We start from the raw sequence: 16,618 nt of genomic DNA, 5'->3' as shown, positions 1-16,618 counted from the left end.
TACTTGATTAACCCTTCCACTCACAAGTCGGAAACACTGTATTTCAAATATATGGCCTATCCCACTTATGCAGGGCATACGTTCATGGATCCACCATCTCATAATATTGGCCAGTAGAGTATCTTCAAAAACAGGAAAGTAGAGCACGACAGCTGTTGTCTCCTCTATATTGGGAATAGGTCGGAAGGCATTCCGTCCTGGCTGATAGTTATATGCGGAATTTGCTTATACTGCTTAACTATACATCTGGTTGTACGACTTATTTGCAGACCCCGCATTGCCAACATGGGGAGCTTAATAAGGAGCGGAGGCAGCGATATATGAGCCCCTCTCAGTTCTGAGAAGTGAGAGACAAATTGATTGTGATTTCTGTACCAAGGAGACGAAACTCTTTCTAAAGATTCTTTAGCTGCTTTGAAAATGACCAAGTTGATAGCTGTTACAGGTGCCACGGGTAACCAAGGTACGTGGACATCTGGTCTCCACGGTAATCTACTAACTTGGAAGTAATCACAGGTGGCTCAGTTGCCAAGCTCCTCCTGCACCACCCAGAAGAATATCGAGTACGTGCCCTCACGCGAAACCCGGATTCTGCAGCTGCCAGGGAACTTGCCGGCCTCGGGGCAGAGATCGTTCGAGCCGATCTAACGGTACCTTCGGACGTCCCACCGGCCTTGGAGGGCTGCTGGGGCGTATTTGGAGTGACGAACTTTTACGATACTGCATGTACCTCCTATATGTATGGTGTTTCCGGCCAAATGTATTAGGGTCTGACATATCATGTGTCCTATCTAGAGCATAAAGGATGATCCTGGCAGCGAAGAGCAGCAGGGAAAGCATCTTGCAAAGGCCGCATTGGACGCAGGCGTGCAGTGTTTTGTATGGAGTACACTTCCTAGTTCGGAAAAGCTGTCCGAGGGTAAACTCGTTTCGCGCATCTATGAAGGTACAGTACCACATATCACATCCTTAACATGTTCATAGAATCACTCCGTGCTGACTCTTTCCTTAGGAAAATACCATGTAGACGAGTATATCCGCGAAATCAATCTCCCAGGAGTATTCGTCTACACGGGGACGTTCTACGAGAACCTCATCTACAGAAACCACGTGAAGTATGACAAGGAGCAAGACATTATTGAGTTTACGCAACCCATATTGCTACCAGAGACAAGATGTATGATTTACGTATTTACAGACTGTATCTTCTCAATGCATGATTCAGATGCTAACCCAAGCGAAATAGTGGCTATGCTTTACGTCGAGAAAGATTTATCTGCAATCGTCAAAGCCATCTTCGATCAATGGGATACTAAACACGGAGAACTAAATCACAAATACCTATATGCCATGAACACAAGGATAGCACAGAGTGAAATCTCCGAGGCGATCGAGAAACGTTAGTTTCTTCCCTTATCCCACGATCCTTTTGTCATCATCATACATATATCACTTGCTACTATAACAAAAGTGTACTGACGTATTTAACACACTCCAGTCTCCGGAAAGCACGTGAAATATACAGTCCTCCAAACGACTGGAGTACAGGATCGCGACATCATGTTCCGCCTGTACAACCACGGGTACATGTACAGAGGAGCGAGAATCCCCGATGAGAACGTGTTCAAGCTTCTCGGAGTGAAGTTTCATGGCTTTGAGGATTTCGGCAGAGACAAGCTCTTGCCGTACCTAGGATTGGAGGTCGTGTCTGAGTAAATTTATGAGTGGGGATGATCATTCCAGCTTTCATATGTGCATGCAAATTCTATCTCTTCGATTGTGGTTACCTATCGAGCCGTATCTAATTTAATTGCGAGCTTGGGATGACTTTTGATTCGAGGCTGTTGAACCGTATTCCTTTTCTTAGACTTGGATTTACAACACAAAATTTCCCAAATCATAATATGTCGTAGCGCCACTGGGGGCTTTCTATACATATCTCCTCTGATATGCATCCTACTCGCCTTCTTGGAGTTACTTCAAATCCGAATCAGTAGATTCCATCGATTAATCCATAAGATAAATACGGAGCAACAGCGTTCCCTTCGATCATAATCATCACATCAATAACAGATCTCACGCAAGACCCAAGACTCTACAGTAAGACCATCACCAACACCGACCAGAGGAGGTACTATAACTACAACCCAACTTCAGGTCAACGCGCTTACATTATCGCTATCAAATCCAGAAACTCCCTTTAAAATATAGCGTCTAGATACGAACCATTACAGTTCAAGAAGAAATCAGGAATAATAGAATTAGCCAAACACAACACCAGCCGCTTCACCCTCCGCACTGCACCTCGCCGAGATCCGACCCCAGGTTACGGAATATACAAACGGACATTCATCCGAAACGACCAGCAAATCCCACCGGCGAACCTGCAAGGTCGACTAGGATGCACCCGATTCTTCGAAGATAAACCGGAAACGGTGCGTGGCCGGTGCTCGGGCATCTATCTGGTAATATAGTTTAGTACTACTACGGCACCCTGCACCAAGGATCTGCCGACTGAGGGACTTTCTCCTAGCTGCTTTGTACCTGCTGACAGCCAGAGTATGTATATATCTTACTACCACCTTCTTCTGCGCCCACTAGAGCCGGAAAGGTAGTATCCCTCAATCGGAGTATTTTACCGCATACGGTCCATTCGTTGCAATCTGATATAGTCTTTTTCTATCCCTTTATTATCTATGCATGATTAGGTGGAGAGGAAATAGTCTTGTTTCGCTTCCTGGATTGGCTGCCAGATGATTCCGACGCGTGGCCGCGGATGTGCGGTGCACTGCGTGACCTGCAAGCCGTTGCTGAGCAAATATGGACGTCGGTCTTTCGTGAGGCAGGTTGTGACTATGATATAGCCGCGAGTAGCCGACGGACTTCCTGTCGAGTTCAGCTTATTGGACCGTTGGGCTTGAGGATGTAAAGAAGACTCCGGGACATCCCGTCTATTATGGGATTGGAGGAATATGGAAGAATCTATACTTATGCTTGGGTTGCGGTCGTTTATTAGAAAATGGCATCTGTACATGATTATCTAGACATGTTGTGTGTCCGGGCTACTGCTCGTATCAGGTTGTCGTGTGTCTACCATCCTTTTATATCCATTGCCTCTTTCGGTATATACAGTGCAATATCAGGAACTCCAGACACCAAGAACGAGTGTTGGTATATGAAGAGCAGGTCACCAGAGTATCTCCTTTGATTACCCGTACAGATTAAGCCCACAGCGTCTCCTTTGGCGGCTAGAAGAGACTCTGATATAATTATGCGGCTCCGGAGCTCTGTACGAAGTATTTACCCCTCGTTGAATGTCTCGTGGTTGCGTGATATCCAAATCTAGAGCAAACTTGCGAGTCAAAAACACTACGTACAGTAGACAAAAGGTCGATGCAGAAAAATGGCTGATATGGCAGTGGATGATGTCCGACGATCCTCCTCTGATCATCTCCATCTGTTCACCGTTTGGATGACCGCAAGATGTACATTAATGCCTAGCTATCCAGGGTTTGGCATGGGATCCAGCATTCGGGTGACTCTTGTGTCGGATTAGTACGTTGTTCCATCTCATGCTATGGCCCTGGGGCCACAGTACGGTAAAAGTAGTCGGGAACACCGAATATAACATCTCAGCTGGTATACCATTGGACATATATCGCCGTCACCGCTGCTGTCACGCAACGGCGGTTATGGCCTTCCGGTAAGCTGAATCGCTGGTGGCTTGTCCCGAGTCCTTATTATTGAGTCATGGTCCTAAGTACAATGCGGGGAGACGATCACCATGCCTAGAAAATCGGACAATGTCTTGTTCTCCAGGGTGCCGTGAGGAGGAGAATAATGGATGCGAATCCGGGATTTTCTCTAGAGGAACTCGGATCCGGCAAGTAGGCGTTCGAAGACGGACAGAGCAGCGGCATGAAGCGCATTGTTGCTGGACAACATCCAGCCGGTTTCCCCTCATGGCGAACAGACGTACTTGCACCACGGCATGAGGCTCACTTGGGCTGGACCGCGGGGTTGGCGATGGACTCTGCGAGAAGCGAGATAGACATGGCCGGATGATAAAAGCAGACGGCATGATTGGATTTGGAGCATCGCGTGGTGGAGGCCGGCGGTTAAGCGTGGAGGAGCAAGTCGAACCCCTCCAGGCGAACCCGAGAATTCCCTGAGTTGGACGAAATAACTAGCCAGCCTTACCGTCATCATCCCCATCATCGTCCATCGTCTGCGCCATCTGCGTCCATCGATCATCTCAGACAGAAACTCGCAGACAAGAAACAACTCATCCACTGCTCTCCTCTCCTCTCCTCTCCTCTGCTCTCCGCAATTGCCACCATCCGCTGCCTGGCTGAAACCGCGGCTCTCCCGCATCGCAGGCCAGCGTTTGTCCAACCAAATCCGTACTTCTCTCCAGGCGATCTTCCGTCTGCCCATTTGAAACGTCCCCGGTCGTCCAGGCCCAGATGCACTGAAGTGCCTTAAAAGCCCGCAGACCTCACGGTCTTGCTTCCATCACTGCTTCCCCGGATTGGTTACGCCAAGCGCTTGATTGGCGACCGTTATCGCCTCCCCCAGACTTCACTCTTGACTGATGACCTTTTCTTGACCTCAAAAGCTGCCTGATCAATCGACCTTCTTTACGCGGAAGTCTCCGGCAGGGAGCATTTGTTTCGAATCACTTGCATGACTCGAGCGTCACCATCACTCCTGAAGACTCAACTCATTTACTGGCCTTCTCCACCCGCAAGGTCCTACTGAGGTATCATCCTCCGATCGTCCCGGAGACGATTCAAAACCTATATCACAGGGAAGGTATCACTTCGGACAGTTGTTCAGCCTTCTAGAAGCATTTCCCATGTCTGCTCCATCGAGTTCGCAGTCTGGAAGCCCTCCTTCTCTCACAAACATCATCATGTCCACCAATCGACCCTTCCTATCGAACTTCCTGGCCGCCTTTCGAGCACAGTCAGCCTACAAGACGTCGACAGCCGGATCGCAAGCCGCCAGCGGAGCGTCCTCCCTACCTTCCTCTCAGATATCGTCGAGTGCACGCACGATAGCGACCAAGACCAACACAGGGTCGTCATCCGCCGCTGCAACTACGCAGACCGCTTCGACCCAACCATCGTCTACCTCCACCACAGCAGCCGTTCAAGCAGCCTCCAGTCACCACTATCATCATCACTCCGCTAATCCGTCGCGGCCTCATTCGCATACGCGCACACCGCTCAGCCCCCAAGAGGCTTCCCCAGCTTCAGCGTCTACTCCACTCTCGCCTGCATCTTCATCTCCATCAACATCGACACCTATCCCTATTACTTACCCTGGCGAACGTAATCGCCGGGGAAGTGACAGTTCCAGCGGCTCAGGCGGGTTCCGGGATGCTCTCGGGACAGAAAAGTGGTATATTGGCGGGCGGACAGCTGCTGGCGAAGAACGCTTCTATCGACTCGGGATGGTAACGAAAGGGGGTGGTCGACTAGGCGGGCGCGGCAGGGTAGGGAGCGTCGACCAGCTGAGTCTATAACGGCGACGAGTGGACTTTGACTCATTTGCACACTGTGATAATTATGCACTAAGGCGTTTTACGGCGTGATTTCAGAGAAAAGACCGGATAAGACTCTTATCGGGATATGTGACTGTACTTTCTGATCTGGGTTTTCATTTTACGGAGGACCATGTCTTCCCTCTCTTTTAGACAGGTGCCTCTAGACTGGGTGGCGAGGAGAGCGAGAACATACAAGGACACAGGACTCTCCGAGAGAGCCGGGAATTAGAAGTGGCACGACCAGCAGGGCACGGGTAGCCAAGGGACAATATGGGAACTATCTTCCGTCCTCCAAGCAGGTGTCCCTAGATCAGTACGATTAATGACTACAACGAATAGAAAAAAGCTTGTGACAAGCATTTACACACATGCCGTTCTAGTCTGTAGCATCGATCAGTAGCATCAACATGCTTTGCAGTTCATCTGAATACTATATTGCATTCCTATTGGACTATCCACTGACCTGCAGCATAACTATTCAAAGAAGTAACCCGGTCCACATAAGTTAGTCTTGAATATACAAAACCATATCTCAAATACAAAAACCGCCCCCTAAAAATCAAGTTACCGCGCCAGAAGACGAGAAACTTTCAACGCATATCTAAAAACTACATTTCACCCAGCGATAACCATCCATTTTGTATGCCCCCCATTAGTTAGCATTCAGCCCATATATCAACCTCCCGACTAAATCAATCCGCAACATTAGCCGCTGCTACTACTACATCGCGTGAATTCCTTATTCTATACATAAGCCACCGCCCCCGAGCATAGGTAACTTATAGTACTTCTACTTAAACTATCAGTATATATATACTGCAGCTCTCGTTCTCATTCAATGAACTCGAGTGGACCTTTCGAGGTGCTTGTTTATTTAGATAATTCCTCTTTTTGTTTTAACGGGGATATATTAAACTTTGTGTTGTGTAGTAAATACCCCCTTTTAAGATGATGGATATAGTCGCTTGTATGTTCTTCTTCTTCTTCTTCTTCTTCTTCTTCTTCTTCTTCTTCTTCTTCTTCTTCTTCTTTCCTCTCCTCGTCCTCTGGGATATTAAGAGATAGATGGATAGTTCGTATATCGAGATATATCTCAGAGCAGGGAAAAAAATCACGCATATCTGCCTCTCTCTTTCACCCTGAAGAATAACAATCTTCTTTTCTTATTCTTATTTCTTAATCTTAAACTTCTCGAATATGGAGGGAAAAGAAAAAAAAAAAAAAAACGCAAGATTAGTCAACTACATGATCTCCACAAGAGCTAAATCTAAAAATCGATAGAAAGACTGGACCCCAAGAAATTAAAAATCGGATCAAATCCCCCCCACCCACCCCCGGCTCGATGACGATGCTCGATGGATTAAACATATACATAACATACAGTACGTTCCTTATATGATTGATTGATTGACGTATACAAGATCCGGATCGTCGCCGGGTTATAACTACAACATGTGTATGTAACGTATATACATAGTTAGTAGGCTTTATTCTTACTTTCCCCCCGCATACGGCTGGATGAGTAGATGGATGGTAAATAGATGCGTATCATCATCTAATAACCGCCATCTTTGAGACAAGATCCGACAGGAAGGAAGGAAGGAAGGGAACTGTTCGGGAGAGAGAGAGATAGCGAGATATTAAAATAAGCAGTTATCAACTATGTACCTAATTACTCAAGATCCGACCACACACACACACACACACACACACGACTCCATATCTTGACATAATCCATCAATTGACCGTCCTCTTAAAGCCCCTAGAAACGCTTCATTTCTTGTAACCTAGCTATCAGAGTTACGTTTCTCAAGCTTCCATTCCATCGTACTCTATCTATAGCAAGAACCTAAACCTAACTATGGCTTTTCGCTAGTTCACTTATAGTAGATACATAGATAGATAGATATATAGATAGATAGAAAGGAAGTAAACAGAGAGACAAGATCAACCGATGCAAGTAACATACGTAACTACCATAGTTATTATTATAGCAGTACAGTTCAGTAAGTTAGTTAGTCTGCACTCTGTAGATACAGAAGACTACCTAGATAGTCAAAGATTACTCTTCGCTTCTCTTCAGATAATCCCTAGTTATCGGGCCCTCCCCCCTCCCCCCCCCCCCCCCCCCCCCCCCCCCCCCCCCCTTCTATTCTATTCCAACGCAGTATCTACATACATACATACATACATGCAAGTAGTAAGAGTAAGTATCACACGAAGCAAAAAAACAGAATCACCTTAAATTAAACTACTTACCTCAAGACCCATCCTATCCCATCTATCCCGATACTTCAGTAAACCTAATCGAAAACCTTTCTCAAATACAAGTTAAACTTCCCTGTCCTTCCTCCCCCCCCCCCCCCCCCCCGGACTAAACCCCCGCATACCATTCCCAACTACCTCTGGATCATGGTCCGGAAATCCAAACCTAACTTTTTCTCTCTCTCTCTCTGGGTAAGTTTGAGCTTGAGCATAAATAACCTTACCTTTTCATCCACCGAACCAAACTCACACTGTCACTGATTCAGGGGGGAAAGGTACATAGTTCTCCGCAACGCGAGATCCGAATCCGACAGTCTGGTGCCAAAATGGGTCTCGCTGGTGGAGTTGATCCCGCAACCTTACCACGTCTAAGGTTCAGGGGTTAATAGTCTCTTTTTTATTTTTTTGGCAGGCCCCATGTTGTGGGGATGCCGAGACCCTTTTTGCTTATTTTTTTTATGGGACTTGTAGGGAGATATTATTAGAGTGTTTGGATAACTAACTACCTAAGATGGGGCCCAATGATGTATTACATATTATTAGTTAGTCTTGGAGATAAGATGCGCGGGGTGATGTATCTGAGCTTGCGGTGCAAGATCGCATACAGGAGTACTCCATAGGACAAATATTGTTTAGGCTACAGATCTCGGACGGGTCGCTTCTACAACTGGAATATACGCTTCCTGCGAAGCAAGACGACTTATTGAAGAATTTCTCCATTTGTTTAACCGGTACTCTTCTTTCCCAACATATGATAAGAACATAAAACTCAAGACACAGATAAGAGAGATCTCTAACAAATGCATGCAACAGCCATTGATGACGCGAAACAAGTACTCGGTGTTAACTCTAAAACATTTTACCACTGACAAAAGCAGTGGGTAGCTCCGCAATGCAGATCAAACCATGTATTGATGACAGGAGTGAACAGTACACAAGAGTCTTGCCCGATGAATTCTCTCTTTTATCTTTTTTTTTTAGCTTTCTTTTTGTCGTTTTTCCTTTTCGTTTCCCTCTTTCCTTCCGTGTCTGGGAGTATTTGGTCGGCGGGTCCATTGCGATTCTAGACTTGCTTTTGCCATTTTGTATGTTGTTTTTTTTTTCTCTTTCCGTCAAAGCGTAATCGTTGCGCTTTATTTTGAAAAATCGATTGGCAAGTTGCTTTTGTTTCTTTCCTTTCCCGAACACATTCCAAGCGGCGACATGACTCGTCCCGCTTATCAAAAGCCAGACTCCCAAGGCACCAACCGAAATGATGTCGAAGAAAACATGCAGTATACACGAGAGGCGATGCGAAGGACTGGACCACAAAACCAGACACCAGCTATTCGACTCGGTCGCATAGAGCAGCAGTTGGCGGAACAGAAACAAAGTGGAGCAAGTAAACAAGGCAGCGGATCGACCAACCCACTCTCCAACCAGAACACAGGAATATGTCCGCGTAGAGGAGGTAGGCTAGTTACATGACTGACTGACTGACTGATTGGAAAATGCTGATTTGACGGCCGTAAACGTGATGCGAACACAATCCGGAGACTTCCCTTTCTGACACGGACCGTAAAACAAACCGATATGATGACATCGACCGCCCTCGAATTCTTTTTCCAGATGAAGAGAAATGAGAGTGCATGAAAACGAGAAACACACGAAACACATGCCCAAGTCTATTGTATTGACGCCGGATAAACCACCTGCCCACCATCTGCCCCTCAAGAAGAGATCGAAAAAGAAACACATTTGAAATCGCCGTCGCGCCACACTTGCTGTAGAGGAAATGCCGGCCAGAAAGGATTTTGAAGAAGCCGATCCGTCCGTTGATTCTGCAAGAGGCATCACATTGACAGCCACAGACTTATCATGTATGCGGCCAAAAAGAGACAATTGCAATTTGTTTTGTCATCCCGGCCAGTCGAGCATTTTTGTCTAGCATATGGTATGCCGATGGGTGGCCCCCCCAAAGATTCTGGGCCAAACTGGGCTCGAGCTCATAACAGACCAACGGAAATAACGACCCCATAACAACGCATAGCCAAAGTGACCATGACTTTTCTAAAATTGAAATCAAGGGCGATAACATCTCACAAATCGGCCATCGGACAATTCCTTTCTTTCAGCTGTAGCTTTATTGTCTTGCAGGCTGGACAGTGCCTGTGAAAACAAGAGAGAAAAAAACCAAATCCGTCAGTCCACCGCTACCTGCTAACAACTTCTCTTACACCCGGAGTAGTAGGACAGAACGTACCATCACCGCCCAACGTGGTCGACGCCAGGTAAAGACCATTCAATCCGCCCTCCTGATGTCCTGCAGTCGTAGCGGGGTAGTACTTCCTTTCGGCATCGACATGTGCATTGACCTGCGCATTTATCGGTTCGTGGGTTGGCGCCATAGACTGAGGGAACACCGTGTTGATGTAACCATCGTGAGCTCCGGGTTGAAACATCGTGGTCCAGTCAATCTCGCCGGGGTGGTTCGGGTGCTGTCCTGGCATGACTGGACGCTTGGGGTCTTGGTGAACAACCGGAGGTTTAGCCTGTTCAATGGGAGGAAGGTCAACATTCAGTTGGTGGCCATGTGCATCATTACCAGGCTGGACGAGGTACGGGTTCTGCTTGGGTGCAGCCATCCAAGAGGCTCTTTGATGCGCCTGCCCAGGGGAGTACGCGTTGTCCGTATGACCACGGTTCATCCCATTGACAGAGGACATCGAAAATCCCAGAGGCTGCTGCTCCGTGAACCCGGGCCGGCTGGAGGCCAGCCCATTACCGTTCACGGCCCCCTCGCCGAAAGTCGTACCCACTAAGCCATTGGAAGGCGGGATGGAGTTACTGACTTCGTCCTGAACAGGTTTGGCAGCATTCGCCGCTGCTTGTGACCTCTTCAGGTGTGCCTGGGGGTGCGACAAATGGCTCGCACCCGTCGGGTTACCTCGTCGGAGAGAGCACTTCTGGAAGTGGCGCTTCAAGATGTCGGATCTAGAGAACGTGTCCTTGCAGAGAACGCACATGTAAGGCCGGTCACCGGTGTCTACCAAGGTAAGTGATGCACGTCAGTATACATGTTCACTCGAAGAAAGCAACAAGGGGAAAAAGAGACAGGAACGGGGGATCAACTCACGTCTGAGGAGATGACGCTTAAGGTGCTTCGCGTGCAGATAGGTCTTGTTACAGTGAGGACAGGGGAACTTTCCATCCGCATCCTTTGCAGGAATGGTGGTGTTCTTGGTAGTACCGTTGACACCATTGCCAACCGCCGCCCGACCCGGGACGCTCGGGAGGATGCCTCTCCTTCCCTGAGATCCGACAACCTGAGTGCGTGGCGGCTCCTTTCCATAGGAAGCGGCACCATTTGCTCCCGTCATGTCCGGGCTCGCCCAAACGGGGGCCTTGCCATCGGGATAGCTGAACGCACCGGACGGCACAGAGGCAAAGTCCGGTCGGCGGTCACGCGGAGGTGCGGGTGCAATGGGCTGAGGGTAGCTCTGGGCGCTGGACGCTGGGGGCAGCAGATGGGGGGAGTGGTACTGCTGCGGCTGCTGCGAAGGCGCGTGCTGGGCCGAATGCGTGAGGAACGACGATGGAGGCAGGCTGCCCACCGTGGTATGCGGTGGCATGGGCGCCGTAGAAGACGCGTACATTTCATGAGCGGTCGTTGTGGGATAGCGCGACATGTCAGGGCGATACGGCTGGCCCATGTAGTGAGGCGCCGGCGACTGACTGTGATGCGGCTGCAGAGGAGGCAGAGTGTGTGCCTGCGACACAGGATACTGAGGCTGCATCTGGTACTGAGGCATTGGCATACTCGACAGAGGAGTCGAACCCTGCGGGAGGGAAGTCGACGGAGGCCGCGAAGGGTGAGATCTGGGATCCATCGTGGAGATAGGGAGGAGAGTGCAGAGATAGTTTCGAACCAAGTGATGTTCACACTACCGCGCTCATTGATCGTAGGATCCTTTTCTCTTCGATCTTTTTTCTTCTTCTTTTTTTTTTCCCTTTCTCTTCTTTTTTTTTTTCTTTCGTCCTTGAATCTCTCAAGGGTTACTCCTCAATGTCTGCAAGATACACGAGTCAACTCAAAAAGGCCTTGGCTCCACCGGTGTCCGAACATCCAAAGGAAAAACGTACCTGAAGGCTGATGCGCGATGGGTAACAAGGCGCGTCTGACACGGGGTAGGGGCAACAACAACCGAAAGTGGGAGGAGACTGGAGACGGTCGATGGCTAGTAGTCGAAAAGAACGATGGAGAGGGAGGATCAGATCTGACTCCACCGGTGCAGAGGGTAAGCTGAGGTAAAGATGCTTAATCGGAATTCCCCACGGTCATCCACCTGAGAAGCGAGTTGTGTGGGAACAGTCTTTTTTATCCGCACGTTGTCAAAAAGAGTCAATGGTTCTTGTATCCACCACAGAAGCGGCGTTGAGTGGGTCTGACAACCAGCGGTGCTGGAGATGAATTGTTAGTTAGCCGGCTTTGCTTCGCGTCAATGGACGCGCGAGACTGGCCCGAGTGTGGCCAGGATCTAAACGACGGCGGGAGGCTTGAACAACGACGTGGTTAAACCTGAATGCGAGGACGAGGCGGGTCTGATGTGTGAAGGAGAAGAAGAAGAAGGGGGGGGGAAAGCGAAAAAGAGTTAAGAGAAAGAAGAAGAGGAAAAAAAAGGAAAAGGCAAACGGGGGACCACCGTCTCGGGACGACAGGGGAGAGAGGGTGGCGTTAAGATTTCGAGGGGAGGAGAGAAAAGAGTCGTCGAAGACGTGACAGGAGGGAAGACGGACTCGGGGGGACTTTTGGTTAGACTGAGAGTGAGAGTTGAGAGTGAGAGCGAGAGAGACGGAGAGAGTTCGACGATCGTAACTCCGGGAGGCAAGAGGCGAAAGAGGTTTAACGAGAAGAAAGAAAGAAAAAAAAAATTGGTTTGTAACTTACCCAACGCTTGAAAACGACCGTATTTTCCGTAGCCGTGAGTTGCGCCTGGTCCGTGAACCGAGCAAGATGAAGAGAAAAGCCGAGAGCTGGGAGCGACTGGAAAGGATGGCCAAGTAGTAACCGTTCACAGCCGGTGCGTTATCATCACAGAGAGGGATGGCTTTTTTTCGGGTTGGCCCTAGACTAGAGGATTAGGTAGACTAGAAGATTTAGACTAGACGGCTGGGCCGGCGCAAGCAATCAATCAATCAGGATCCGTTCCGAATCTGGGCCGGGGAGGAAAGAAAAGCGAACAGCAGAAGACGGTTTAGAACATGAAGGGGGAGAAAAAAGTCAAAGAGTAAGAGAGACAGAGAGAGAGAGAGAGAGAGAGAGAGAGAGAGAGAGAGAATAATGGAGATTATTGGAGATTGTTGTGCTTTGCTGGGGGGGAGGGGATGTGGCTGTAAGCTGCACAGGCCGTGTGCCCAACAAGTTATGGTACTTCACAACAGGAACAAGCACGGGAGGTACCCGGCTCGTACCCTGGCCGCACTTTGGTGACGCAAGTGTACTTCAACGGTACTTAGTTACTACTACAACATACTTAGATGCCACAAGAGATATGAATAATGGATCATGGATTATGGATTATTATTATGGATAGTTATGGTTATGGATATCGATATGGATATGGATTGATTACCAAACAAAAAAAGACGGATGCGGAATTCTATCTAAGATCATGCTGCATTGGCATTGCTGTTGATCGATGACAACGGAAGTAATTGTCGAACACCCACTGGCTTGGTATCAGTACAAGTAATTATGGTAAGTAATAGTTAATGAACAATAATAATAAATAACAAATCTGCTGCGGTTCTTTCTTCTCTCCGGACGCTGGGATCGCTGGGCTATCCCGTCCCGTGCCGGACACACTCTGTTTTTGGTCTTACGAGGCTAGATACACTGATACAGTATCTAGTCTAGGAAGGATTGCGGAGGAGGAGACGCGACGAGGGGAAAACCAGAACGCGACCGAGGGGGAGGGGAGGGGAGATCTGGTGGAGGGGCGGAAGAGTGGGAAAAGAGACGAGAACAGCGGGCTTGTCGTCAGTGGTTCGTGAGGAGATGAGGAGAAAGCAACTCACTCGAGGTACGTATTTCTCGAGATGGATGATTGTTATTATTAGTCTAGTCCCCCCATCCCTGCCCGTCGGATTGTTCCATATCAACTCTAACTTGTCCAGTTACTGCTGGCATCACGCTGCTGGTCGGATTCCAATTCCTTTCTGATGAGCTGCTGCGTCCAGACTCTCACCATCACTGCTGCCCATTGGATCCTGTCTGCATCCGGGCCGAAGACGCCAGCCAGGTTCACCGTTCTCTACGTACTCTAGTACTCTAAACTAATCGCGGCCCCCCCTGTGCTTGCTGGGCCTCTTTGGAGGATCTGCCGGATATCTGTCCCTTCCAGGATCATCCTGGGGTTATCATTCGACCTCCGTCCCGATCGATTTGACCTCTGGCTGAATGCTACTCCGTACAGGAGGCAGATGGGAGGAGATCTGCTCCCGAAACGGGTTGATACCACCGGGGAACGGCGGGTAGTAGTAGTAGTAGTAGGTCGGCGAGGATCACAGACTCAGATTCCTAGCTGGAAAAAGGCCCTCGAAGCTTATATTAGTCCGGTATGCTTGCGTTGTTCGTCATCAGGCGGCCACAATTTTGTAGCGTTCCAGAATGCCACTAGCACGGACGGTTATATCCTCTTGAGGTCGGAGGAGGCATCAATAATACCACACCGCCAGGTCACTCGAACAACCCCATGAAAGGAACCAATTCATACTTGAACGCGCGAGTCTGAAAAAAGAAGGACCGTCGCCATCGAAGGGTAGCACTATCATCATCTTCGAGACATCTAGCTGCGTCCAATGCTCAGTAGCGTACGTGGTTGGAAATTGGAATAGAATCAGAGTGCTGGATGCATGCTGCATTGGCAAAGGTAAAACGCCTACACATCCAACCACAGCGGTCAAGAGCGGTGATCAAGCTGCACTGTCGAGGGTCTCGATCGGGTCAGGCCATGTGTATCACACCGGCTAGTGGAAATATTCCGATGTGTTTGTACACCTTTATCGCCTAGCCACTGGATAATTATTATTATCAGTATATGCTGGCAGCAATTATTATGGCAGCGTTCCCAGCTTAACCAAAAGAAAGGATAACAAATAATAATAATAGAAAATAATATATTACGGATAACGCCCCCCTCCGGGAAAAAAAAAGTGAAAATCTCTGTGGCGTATTAAACAAACGTACAAGCCGAGAAAAGCGCGCTGTGTCTCATATAGCCCCGATCCCGGCGGCAGTTCCCAACATTTCTAACTGCAGCAGACAAGGCCACATTTGCCGGCGTCGCTCGCCGTCCAGGGTCCGGTCTCAACGGCTGGCGCGCTCTTTCGTCATAGGCGCGAGCATTAGTGAAACCGCCTTTTGCCATATGCTTTTGAATCGAGCTGCAGTGCAAACCGCATAGCTCGCGAGGAATCCCCATCCATATCCCAGTAGAGGTCTCCGAACTGGAGAGATAGATCATACTAGATATAGGAGATATCCCCATGTGCGATGTGACAGGCATTATCTCAACTGAGCAGATCATCAGCTAGTGATCTCTTTTCTGCAGTCTCGTCGCCTTCGATGGTACAATAAGACAAACGCTAAATGGATAATAATAATAATAATATCAAATATGCCGCGGGTTGGTAACCATCCGCGCCAGCCCGTCCCCAAAGGTCCTCTCGAGACATATGGGCACGCTCGGAGTCCCTATATCCACGGCCGACCTGCCCACGCGACATCCGCCAAGCCGGTAAGCCTCGGCCCAGCGCCGCGATTTCCACGCACACTAACTTGCGTCTGTCCAGTAAGGAATTCCTTGACACACAGGATTACTATTATTACTGTGAACAAGTGGTCAGTTTTTCCCTCAACAGCCTCCGATTTCGTAGTCGCAATTTGCCACCGTGACGGAAGAGGCATATCGACATATTATTATTATCAACTGGTCATATTAATCTCGTCGCAGAAACGTGTCCTTTTGAGAGAAAAAGGAAAGCAAGGAAGAAACCGTAGTTAACCCCATATGAGCTTGGTAAACAACAACATCGAACACTGCCGCAGCCATCGGGTCGATCTTGGTGGCTTGCTCCGCAGATGATGGCGATCATGGCTTCGCTCTTCTTCAGGTCAGGGACGGTCAGGGACAAGCGGCCCATCATGGATAGCTTCAACCTCTAGAAACCAGTATTTTTCGCCATTGCTGGGAATTCGGTTTTGGCGCGTGCCCACCGCAGGTCCATCGTCTCCGCCGGATGGAGATTTCCTCAAGGCTTCTCCCGCTTCGAAAGTGGACCACCATCGACGCTGTCAGGACTTGAAATGCAGACCCTTGTCGAAGATCCGTCAGTTATCTGATCCGGCATGGTTTATCGCTACTCTCAGAGGCTCACCGTTTCAGGTAAACACGACGAACAGTAATGATAATAAGAGCGTCAGCTCTCATAGCCATTTCAGCGCGGTTTCGGTAGTAGTATCGATAGTATCTTTCGGCACCATGACGAAACTCATCCTCGAGAGTGTTTTTGATCGCCGACCAGTGTTACATACCGACATGAGCGAGTTTCTTTCTTACGAGTCCAGACACTAGCCCTTTTGCGTGGCTTTCCCTGCAAGTCATCAGCAATAATCGCGGGTACACATTCCTTACTGGCCCTTTCTTCAGCCTCGCCAACTCCAACCTTGCCACCCCGAGCCAACGGCACGGTTCTGAGAGGCCACTAAGCCGAAATCTTGCGACTTGGCTCTTATAGCGTGTCACCTAAGCGGCTTCGTGG

At 48.8% G+C, this 16,618-nt stretch overlaps 5 protein-coding genes across 5 annotated transcripts; 4 read left to right on the top strand and 1 right to left on the bottom strand.

The window, feature by feature from the left end:
- Positions 1–420: 420 nt before the first annotated feature.
- On the top strand, positions 421–1,965 carry C8Q69DRAFT_520444 (NAD(P)-binding protein; the record flags this gene model as incomplete). Its single annotated transcript, XM_028633497.1, has 6 exons — positions 421–463; positions 517–739; positions 798–946; positions 1,013–1,177; positions 1,247–1,399; positions 1,499–1,965. 6 exons carry the CDS (start codon positions 421–423, stop codon positions 1,714–1,716), a joined length of 951 nt encoding a protein of 316 aa, XP_028485212.1. The 3' UTR covers positions 1,717–1,965.
- A 2,950-nt stretch (positions 1,966–4,915) lies between these two features.
- Positions 4,916–5,530, top strand: C8Q69DRAFT_444471 (hypothetical protein; the record flags this gene model as incomplete). The annotated part of the gene is made up of 1 exon (XM_028629002.1): positions 4,916–5,530. One exon carries the CDS (start codon positions 4,916–4,918, stop codon positions 5,528–5,530), a length of 615 nt encoding a protein of 204 aa, XP_028485211.1.
- Positions 5,531–8,516: 2,986 nt separating this feature from the next.
- On the top strand, positions 8,517–8,969 carry C8Q69DRAFT_466482 (hypothetical protein). Its single transcript, XM_028630562.1, has one exon. The coding sequence runs from the start codon at positions 8,709–8,711 to the stop codon at positions 8,937–8,939; it is 231 nt and encodes a 76-aa protein (XP_028485210.1). The 5' UTR covers positions 8,517–8,708; the 3' UTR covers positions 8,940–8,969.
- Positions 8,970–9,828: 859 nt separating this feature from the next.
- Positions 9,829–12,027, bottom strand: C8Q69DRAFT_258939 (C2H2 transcription factor). The gene is made up of 3 exons (XM_028626663.1): positions 11,939–12,027; positions 10,932–11,865; positions 9,829–10,841 (listed from the first exon to the last, which is right to left on the bottom strand). The coding sequence occupies exons 2-3, from the start codon at positions 11,683–11,685 to the stop codon at positions 10,009–10,011; spliced, it is 1,587 nt and encodes a 528-aa protein (XP_028485209.1). The 5' UTR covers positions 11,686–11,865; positions 11,939–12,027; the 3' UTR covers positions 9,829–10,008.
- Positions 12,028–13,550: 1,523 nt separating this feature from the next.
- Positions 13,551–14,828, top strand: C8Q69DRAFT_444469 (hypothetical protein; the record flags this gene model as incomplete). Its single annotated transcript, XM_028629001.1, has 4 exons — positions 13,551–13,553; positions 13,708–13,841; positions 14,272–14,499; positions 14,534–14,828. 4 exons carry the CDS (start codon positions 13,551–13,553, stop codon positions 14,826–14,828), a joined length of 660 nt encoding a protein of 219 aa, XP_028485208.1.
- Between the last annotated feature and the right edge of the window lie 1,790 nt (positions 14,829–16,618).

The sequence above is a fragment of the Paecilomyces variotii genome (genome assembly GCF_004022145.1).
Source record: "Paecilomyces variotii strain CBS 101075 chromosome Unknown C8Q69scaffold_5, whole genome shotgun sequence".
NCBI classification, from domain to species: domain Eukaryota; kingdom Fungi; phylum Ascomycota; class Eurotiomycetes; order Eurotiales; family Thermoascaceae; genus Paecilomyces; species Paecilomyces variotii.
The sequence above is the reverse complement of the archived record's forward strand: the minus strand, read 5'-3'. Positions and strand labels throughout refer to the sequence as shown.

Bases quoted from the DNA above. Each gene is read 5' to 3' on its own strand.
- C8Q69DRAFT_466482 (XM_028630562.1), top strand. From the start codon at position 8,709: ATGCAGATCAAACCATGTATTGATGACAGGAGTGAACAGTACACAAGA.
- C8Q69DRAFT_258939 (XM_028626663.1), bottom strand. From the start codon at position 11,685: ATGGATCCCAGATCTCACCCTTCGCGGCCTCCGTCGACTTCCCTCCCG. The intron at 10,842-10,931 runs GTGAGTTGATCC...TTACCTTGGTAG, and splicing joins TAAGCGTCATCTCCTCAGAC to ACACCGGTGACCGGCCTTAC.